The 9,257-nt window shown below is 65.4% G+C and overlaps 1 protein-coding gene across 1 annotated transcript; it reads left to right on the top strand.

Annotated features, from left to right (window-relative positions):
* The first annotated feature begins 1,359 nt into the window (after positions 1 to 1,359).
* On the top strand, positions 1,360 to 7,073 carry CBLC (Cbl proto-oncogene C). Its single transcript, XM_043502096.1, is given in 12 exon segments — positions 1,360 to 1,698; positions 1,700 to 1,893; positions 2,625 to 2,771; positions 3,190 to 3,346; positions 3,892 to 4,013; positions 4,225 to 4,362; positions 4,753 to 4,840; positions 4,949 to 5,080; positions 5,595 to 5,762; positions 6,267 to 6,374; positions 6,710 to 6,869; positions 6,986 to 7,073. Coding segments are annotated over 11 exon segments (1,527 nt in total). The 5' UTR covers positions 1,360 to 1,545; the 3' UTR covers positions 6,830 to 6,869; positions 6,986 to 7,073.
* The last annotated feature ends 2,184 nt before the right edge of the window (positions 7,074 to 9,257 follow it).

Raw genomic sequence — 9,257 nt, 5'->3', positions numbered from 1 at the left:
GAATGGGATGGGGGTGAAAGAGAGGCAGAAGCGGGAGGGATGGGGGGATGCTCTGGGGCTGGATGGGCCTGTGGGGCTGATGGGGGGTGCTCTGGGGCTGGATGGGCCTGTGGGGCTGATGGGGGGTGCTCTGGGGCTGGATGGGCCCGAGGGGCTGATGGGGGGCGCTCTGGGGCTGGATGTGCCTGTGGGGCTGATTGGGGGCGCTCTGGGGCTGGATGGGCCCGAGGGGGGGCGCTCTGGGGCTGGATGGGCCCGAGGGGCTGATGGGGGGTGCTCTGGGGCTGGATGTGCCTGTGGGGCTGATGGGGGGTGCTCTGGGGCTGGATGTGCCTGTGGGGCTGATTGGGGGGCGCTCTGGGGCTGGATGGGCCCGAGGGGCTGATGTGGGGCGCTCTGGGTCTGGATGGGCCCGTGGGGCTGATGGGGGGCACTCTGGGGCTGGATGGGCCCGAGGGGGGGGCGCTCTGGGGCTGGATGGGCCCGAGGGGCTGATGGGGGGCGCTCTGGGGCTGGATGGGCCCGGGGGGGGGCGCTCTGGGGCTGGATGGGCCCGAGGGGCTGATGGGGGGCGCTCTGGGGCTGGATGGGCCCGGGGGGGGGGCGCTCTGGGGCTGGATGGGCCCGGGGGGGGGGCGCTCTGGGGCTGGATGGGCCCGTGGGGATGTTACAAATGTTTCTTGGAGGATCATCCAGGCAGCGGCGTCACCTAGTGGCCTACGGTAGAATTGCAGGCGGGTTCCAGCCGCAGCCCGAGGCAGGGGCAGGTGAGGCCACAGGTGAGTCAGAGGCACCTGGATTTACAGGTAAGTTCAGGCCCGGGGCGGGTTCCCGGTTGCTCCTGACTCCCCTCTTCCCGGCCAGGAAATCACACAGAGAGCTGCACAGGGTGTGACAGAACTGACAGCTGGTGCTCTTCACTCCTGACCCATAGCCCCCTGGCCGCCTAGTGCTCCTCCCTCCCCAGCTCTGCCGGTGCCCCTCACTCCTGACCCATAGCCCCCTGGCCGCCCAGTGCTCCTCCCTCCCCAGCTCTGCCGGTGCCCCTCACTCCTGATCTGCAGCCCCTTGGCCTCCCAGCTCTGGACTCTTCCCCCCGCCCCCCAAGGCCTGCCGGTGCCCCTCACTCCTGACCTGCAGCCTCCGCTAGCCCAGCCCTGGGTTCCCTCCCCACCCCTAGCTCTGCTGGTGCCCCTCACTCCTGGATCCAAAGGCCCCAGAGCTGCAGGTTCACACTTGCTCTGACAGGTGCGCAGTGTGTAAAAACGCCCCCACACTCCCTCCCCTCTCCTCAGTGGGGGGGAGGGGAGTGACCTGTCCGGATGTGACAGGAGGGTGGGGGGGGGCTCAAAGCTTTGCCTGTGGCCCTCTTGTGAAGCTGCTTGTTTGTGTCGCTTCCTCTACGTTTTTCTCTCTCTCTCTCTCTCTCATTCTGTCTTGTTCTTTTCTTCGTTCCCTCGTTCCCTCCCTCTCGGTCGGACCCGCCCTGCCCAACCCTGGGTGCAGGAAGCACAAACTCTCCCCTCCGGCCTTTCGCCAGCAATCATGGCTGCTGCAGGGGGACCAGGTGCCCGTCGGGGCCCCTTCGCCCTGGGCAGAGCCGCTCGGCACTCGCTGGACAAGACCCTGCAGGGGCTGGAGAAGCTCCAGCGGCTGGTGGAGCAGCCGGGGCTGGGGCTGAGGAACAGCCCCCCCCTGCCTGCCCCAGCTCCTGCCCCAGACGCGCCAGCACCTGCTGCTGATCCGAGGCCAGCCTGGGACCAGCCTGAGCTGCCTCTGGGAGGCCAGCTACTTCCCCGTCTACATCAACAATTTGCAGTGCAAGGTCAAGCAGGCCACCAAGCTCTTCAAGGGAGACCCGGAGGGAATTTTCCAGGAGGGGTCGGCCTCCAGGTACTGGCCCCAAGGGTGCACCGTGGGGCAAGGAGGCAGGGAGAGATGGGGAAGCCCAGTGCTGGGCTAGCAGAGGCCTGCAGGTCGGGAGTGAGGGGCACTGGCAGAGCTGAGGGAGGGACCTCTGGGCTGGGATAGCCGGGGGGTTCCAGGTCAGAATTGAGGGGTACCTGTCCAGAGGGAGGGCTGGCCATGCCTGTTGGACTCTGGTGCAAGGGCGCAGTCCCGAGTTACTGAGTAACCAGTTCCTATTGCAGGGGAAGCAGAAACAGAACCAACAACAGAAAACGCCCAGATCCAGGAACGCTGGCTCCCCGCACTCGCAACCCGCAGCCGCCCCACTCAAGCCTGGGTTCCCCCCACCCCAGCTCTGCTTGTGCACCTCACTCCCAACCCTCAGCCCCCCCACCGCAGCCTAGGTTCCCCCCCCCAGCTCTGCTGGTGTGCCGCACTCCCGACCTCTCCCCCACATACACACCATCTTCTTTCCTTCCCAGTGTCTGTTTCTGGGTGCCTGGAGTGGAGACTGTGGGGTGGGGCAGGGGTCTGTCTGTCTTTCCCCCCAGTCTGGGGTTGTCTGGCTCCAGCAGCATCTCTGGGCCTCTTTGATGCTGCAGAGAAACTGCCCCTCTCCCCTTCCCGGCCGGCCACCCTCCAAGTGTTTCCTGTTGACTGTAGTGGGGAGGGGAGAGTGGACCCCATTTTCACCCCCGCTCTCATCTCTCCTGCAGGAGGAAGCTGACCAAGCTGTCGCTGATCTTCAGCCACATGCTGGGGGAGCTCCGGGCCCTGATCCCCAACGGGCAGGACCAGGGGCACCAGTACCGGCCCAGCCAGCTGCCTGCCGAGGCTTTCTGGAGAGGGACATGGGGGGCACGGTGAGACCCCCGATACCTCCCCCTGCCACCCCTCCCAGCCCCCACTGAGGCCTTCCAGGGAGGGACATGGGGGGCATGGTGAGATCCCCGATACCTCTGCCCTGCCTACCCCCTGCCACCCCTCCCAGTCCCCCACTGAGGCCTTCCAGGGAGGGACATGGGGGGCACAATGAGATCCCTGATACCTCCATCCCCCAGCTACCCCCCCACTATTCCCCTCCCAGCCCTCTGCTGATACATGGACTCTCTGGTATCCCTGCCCACACTACCCTCCTCCCCCATGCTTGCTCCCCAGATATCCCTTTCCCTCTCCCACCCTGATACCCCCCTTCTTCCCCAGGGCCTCCCAACCTGCTACTTCCAACCCTCCATCAGCCCCACAGACCCATCCCCCCCTCACTGCCCCCTGCCCCCACAGGAGCCTGGTGCCGTGGAGCGAGTTCCAGGTGGGGCTGCAGCAGGTTCACCCCGTGGCGCCTGGCCCCATGGCCGCAGCCCTGAGAGCCACCATGGACCTGACCTGCAGTGACCACGTGTCCATCTTTGAGTTCGACATCTTCACCCGCCTCTTCCAGGTACGGTCGGGGGGAGGCAGGGCTGGACATGGGGGGCCAAGCTGGAGAGATGAGGGCTAGGAGGGGGAGCCCTCTGCTGCGCACCTGCTCCCTCCCTCCATCCTTCCCTTCCCCAGCCCGTCCTCCATCCCCCCAGATCTGCCCCATGGGCACATCCAGATTGCGGGGGGAGGGGGGGGCAGCTGCTGTGGCCAATCCCTCACAGTGCCCCTCCAGCCGGTTTCACTCTAGTCTCAAACCCCCCGCCCCTCCGAGCAGGGCCCAGGCGCTGGCCTTGATCCCCAGCAGGATGTGGCGTGTCTATCCCCGCTCAAGCTGAGCTGACCCGTGGGCGGTGGGGGGGGAGCACTGCCAGGGGCGGGCGGGCGGGAGGCCTGAGGGTTTCCGGCTCAGCAGCTGCAGAGCTGCAGTGGAGTGGGGGTGGGTGGAGAGACGCAGGGCAGATGGGGTGGGGGAGTCGCCCCTGGCAGCACAGAAAGGCAATGGGGGTCTGGGGGAGGGTCTGCACGACCTTGGTGTCCAGCGCGACCCTTGTGCCCTTCCAGCCCTGGCCCACACTGCTGAAGAACTGGACGCACCTGGCAGTGACGCACCCGGGCTATGTGGCCTTCCTGACCTACGACGAAGTGAGGGCGCGGCTGCAAACCTATTCTAACAAGCCAGGCAGGTACGGACCCATGGGCAGGGGGTGGGGGGGTGCTGAGTCCCTGTCCCACTCCCTGTACACAGACCCCCTAGTGCCCATTGGAGCCAGCACTGACTGCCAGGGGAGAGCACCCCCTGCTGAGCCCCCATCCCACTCCCTGCAGCCTCTATCCCCTTGCGCTCCCCTCAGACTTTGGGGTCACCCTCTGCCACTGACCCCGTTTTTCCCCCAGCTATGTGTTTCGGCTCAGCTGCACGCGGCTGGGGCAATGGGCTATTGGCTACGTGAGCCGGGACGGCAGCATCCTTCAGACCATCCCCCAGGACAGACCCCTCTTCCTGGCGCTGATCGAGGGGCACAAGGAGGGCTTGTGAGTGGGGAGCCTGGCAGGGAGTGGGGCAGCTGAGGGTGTGACGGAATGGGGCACAGCTGGGACCCTGCTGGGCAGATCGGGGCGGGGGTCTGGGGGGCAGAATCCTATTATGTGCCCGGAGTCTGGTGTGATCTGGAACTTGGGCCAGGGTCGTTGTTTCTGCGTCGGGCAGGATGGGTCAGTTCTGGCCAGGCTGAATTGGGTTGTTTCGAGTCGGCTCTGGCCAAGGTTGGTTCTGGTCAGGGCCGTGCAGGTTTCATTCCGGGTCGGTTCTGGCTCAGGTTACTCTGATTTGGGGAGCATTGATGCCGACCCGCTGGGTCCTGGTGTGGATCTGAGGGGGGTTCTGGTCGGACCAGGCTGGTTCTGACAGTTTCCACCCCACAGTTACCTGTATCCGGACGGGAAGAATGTGAATCCGGACCTGACGGAGCTGACAGAACCAACGCCTCAGAACCGGATCGAGGTCTCACCGGTTGGTACCGGGGCTGCTCCATGCCAGCCCTGCCCCCACCCTGAGCCCCCATCCTGGTGCCCTCCCAGCCCCTAGGCCAGGCCCAGCCTCACCCTCTGTCTCCCCCAGGACCAAGCCCAGCTCTACTCCCAGATGGGATCCACTTTCCAGCTCTGTAAAATCTGCGCCGAGAACGACAAGGACGTTCGGATCCAGCCATGCGGGCACCTGTTGTGCGGGGGCTGCCTGAACGCCTGGCAGGTGAGCCTGACCCCTGACCCCAGCTATGCGGGGGCTGCCTGAACGCCTGGCAGGTGAGCCTGACCCCTGACCCCAGCTGTGCGGGGGCCGCCTGAAGGCCTGGCAGGTGAGCCTGACCCCTGACCCTTGACCCCAGCTGTGCGGGGGCTGCCTGAAGGCCTGGCAGGTGAGCCTGACCCCTGACCCTTGACCCCAGCTGTGCGGGGGCTGCCTGAAGGCCTGGCAGGTGAGCCTGACCCCTGACCCCAGCTGTGCGGGGGCCGCCTGAAGGCCTGGCAGGTGAGCCTGACCCCTGACCCTTGACCCCAGCTGTGCGGGGGCTGCCTGAAGGCCTGGCAGGTGAGCCTGACCCCTGACCCCTGACCCCAGCTGTGCGGGGGCTGCCTGAAGGCCTGGCAGGTGAGCCTGACCCCTGACCTTGTTGTGACCCCTGACCCTGCAATGAGGTGATTGCAGGAGCACTGGCAAGAAGCTGGCAAGATCAGCCTGACCCCTGACCCCCATCTCCTCCCAGCAAACCCAGGCCCCGACCTGCCCCTTCTGCCGCCGGGAGATCCTGGGGCGCGAGGAGATTCGCATCGACCCCATCGGCGGGCGTGGGGCGGGGGCGGCTCCGGACGAGGACGACGACGACCTGGAGGATGTGGAGTCAGTGCTGCAGGAGCTGGCGGCCCTGAGGAAGGTGGGGGCCTGGGGACGCCGGGGGGGCAGTGGGGGGCAGGGGATGGGGGGATGAAGAGACAGGAGGAAGGTGGGGGGCAGGGAACGCTGGGGGGGCATTGGGGGGCAGGGGATGGGGGGATGAAGAGACAGGAGGAAAGTGGGGTTCTGGGGGGCAAGAGGGGTGGGGGGCAGGGGATACGGGGATGAAGAGACAGGAGGAAGGTGGGGGGCTGGGGACGCCGGGGGAGTGAGGGGGACAGGGGATGGGGGTAGGAAGAGACAGGAGGAAGGTGGGGGGCTGGGGATGCCGGGGGGGTGAGTGGGGCAGGGGATGGGGGGATGAAGAGACAGGAGGAAGGTGGGGAGCTGGGGACGCCGGAGGAGGGCAGTGGGCAGCAGGGGATGGGGGGCAAGAAGACAGAAGGGGTGAAGCAGGGGCAGGGAGAGGGCAAGGAGACAGAAGGGGGATATAGTGGGTAGAGAAGGAGCTGGAGCGACCCTCACCTCTGTCTCCCACCCACAGGCAGGGCATCCTGCGTTCCCCGCCTGTCCGGACCCTGAGCTGCCTGGTCCCCCCGTTCCCCCCCGGCTGGACCTGCTTCAGCCCAGGGACCCGGACCCCACGCCCCAGGTGAGTGATGCTGTCTGTGGGGCAACCGGAGTGAGCACACAAGGGGCATGGGCAAGCCAGTGCAACAGTGGGGGGGGAGGGATAGCTCAGTGGTTTGCGCATTGGCCTGCTAAACCCAGGGTTGTGAGTTCAATCCTTGAGGAGGCCATTTAGGGATTTGGTGCAAAAATTGGGGATTGTTCCTGCTTTGAGCAGGGGGTTGGACTAGATGACCTCCTGAGGTCCCTTCCAACCCTGATATTCTAAGTGTGCAAAGGAATGTGTATGAGTGTGCGAGAGCGAGTGTGCAAGTTACATCCCCTCTAGTGTAACCGTGTCCCTCTCTCTCTCTCCAGGACCTCCCACTGCCCCCCTTGGGCCACCCCAGTGACTGGATCCGGCATCGGCCTCTGCCTCCCAGGCCCTGGAGGCCCCCTGCCCCTCCCCTCTCCCAGGGGCCTGAGGAGCCCAGCTGATCGGGGGCAGGTGGGGGGGGTTGACAGTGCCAGAGACACAGTGAGTGATGGGGGGGAGGGGCAGACAGACGTGGGAGGCAGATGGTTGGTGAAGAGACAGACAGACAGGCCTTGACCACTAGCTCACAGCCTCCTTTCTCCTTCCTCCAACCCCAGCTCTACCTTCAACCCCACGGACCCAGGTGACCAGAGAACCCAGGCATCCGGGTGGCTTCAGCTCAGCTCCCCCCACAGCACAGCCAGGGTGAGTCTGTCCTACTGCCCTGCAGCCCCCCCACTTGCTCCAGCCCCCCGGTTTCCCCACCGAGCCCCCTCACTGTCCCTCTGTCTGTCCCTGATGTGTGCCTCTCTCTCATTCTAGGTCACCACCCTAGGACTCCCTTGCAGACAGCCCCAGGACCCATGGCCAGCGAGGGGGGGCTGACCCTGTACTGACCTTGGGGCCTTGACCCATGGCCCCCTATGGAGGGCTGCGTCCCAGACCCCCTGGTCAGTACCGCACAGAGACCCCCGACCGATGACCCAGAGACCAGCCAGAAAGGCGTGACACTTATGGGACCAGAGGCTGGGGGGATCCAGCAGCACCGGGGGGTGGGGCGGGGCTGGGGAATTGTTTAACTGGGGGGTCTGGACTCCTGTAACTCAACGAAAAGCAATAAAACAGGAAAAAGGACCAGTTGGCCCATGCGTCTGCCCCTCTGGGTCTGGCTCTGTCTGCCCCCCGCTGTCTGCTCCGCACCCCTCCCCAGGAGTGTGGGGGTGAAACGTCTGTGGGGGTGCAATGCCAGCTGCAGCCACGAGGTGTCACCAGCACCCCATGGCAGGCAGGCTGCGGAATGAGGGACAGACAGCCTCTGCTGATCCCCCTCCTCTCTCCAGGTGGCTGGCTCTAGTTTGGGGGCTTCCAGCTGATACCCCCACCATGGCACTTCTAGGACTCTGACCCCCAACCCCTCTCTGCCCTCCATGGGCTGCCCTTTCAACCGTCCCCCTCCTTCCCCATGACTTCTCCACACCAACCTCTGCCCCCAGCCCCCCACGTGGCCCCCTGCTGCTGCCCCCCTGCAGGAGGGGGTTAACCTTGGGGCCCCACATCTGGGAGTGGCCCTAGAACACGGGGAGGGGAGACAGGTGACACCCCCTCCTTGTGGGGGAGCAGGGGCTGTGCAGAGCAGCTGGGGGTAGGGAGGGGAAGCTGGGAAGAGGTATCGCTGTGCAAGGGGGGGCGTTGAGCAACTGAGGAGGGGTGAAGGGGGTGCAGTTGGGCCCATGGGAGCTCCATGCTCCCCCCCACCCTGGGAAGCATGCCCCTCCTGGCCCCTCCTGAGCTCCCAGCCCTGCCCCCCCAGCAGGGATCGATTCCCTGCACACACACACCCCCGCCCCCCCAGATGTGAGCTCATCTCACTTCCAGGAACAGCTCGATCAATGAGCAGTGGAGCTGGAGGCTGGGGTGGGGGAGGGGCAGGGAGGGGGGTCCCTGTGGGGCACAGATGGAGCATTCTGGGGTGCAGGTGGGAGCGCACAAGGGAGGTTTGGGGAGGCAGAGGTAGGGAGAACCCAAGAGCTGGAGGATGGGTCCCTGCAGGGCAAGGTGCGGGGTGGTGGTGGCATGGGACCCTAGGGCCAGAGCTATAGGGCTAAGACCCTCACTTTTCTTCCTCCCTCCCCCCATGAGGGGGTCTTTGTAGGATCCATCCCCCACCTAGGCTCAGTCCCTCTCTGACTTGCTTGGGGGGACTGGTCCATGCTCTGCTCCCCCCCATACTCACAGCAGCCCCGGTGTTACCTCTCAAGCCCCATTTATCAGTCAGCCCCATCCCCAGCTCCTCCAGGGCAGCCTCAGCTGGGTCTCCCCATCCTACTCAGAGCAGATGGGGGGGAAGCTGTGCCCTGAAAGGAACAACCCAGCCACTGCTGTGCCCCCAACGCTGTTCCCCAGTATATTCCTCTCTTCCCCTTGCAGCATTTCCCCACTCTGCTCTCCCTCCCCCCTTCTCTCCTCCACCGGGAGCCCCAGATTTCATCAGCGTTTATAGCTGCAGCCGCTCTCCATTCCCCCACCCCACCTTCCCCCGGCTGGGGAGAGCGGAGCCAACAGAAGTGGGGGGTAGGACTTGGGGAGCCATGGGGGGAGCAATCCCACCCCCTTGTGCCCCCCTTAGGGACTGTGAGGGAGCCTCAGGGGGAAGGGGGAGGTTTATGCAGGGAGCCCAGATGATTCATCCAGAGCAAGGACCCCCTCATCATCGCTATAATGGAGGGGTGGTCCCCAGGGCAGCAGGAGGCTGTTTCCCTGGGGTTGGCAAGAAGCAACTGGGCCAACCCACTGATTGTGGGGCAGGTGACATTGCTGGGAGGGGAGAAGCAATGGGGAGTGACAGAGACATGGCCTGGGCTACCCTCCCACAGCTCTGCCGGTGCCCCT

The sequence above is a fragment of the Dermochelys coriacea genome, chromosome 24, assembly GCF_009764565.3.
Source record: "Dermochelys coriacea isolate rDerCor1 chromosome 24, rDerCor1.pri.v4, whole genome shotgun sequence".
Classification (NCBI taxonomy): Eukaryota; Metazoa; Chordata; order Testudines; family Dermochelyidae; genus Dermochelys; species Dermochelys coriacea.
Note: the sequence above shows the minus strand (reverse complement) of the source record. Positions and strands in the feature narration are given on the sequence as shown.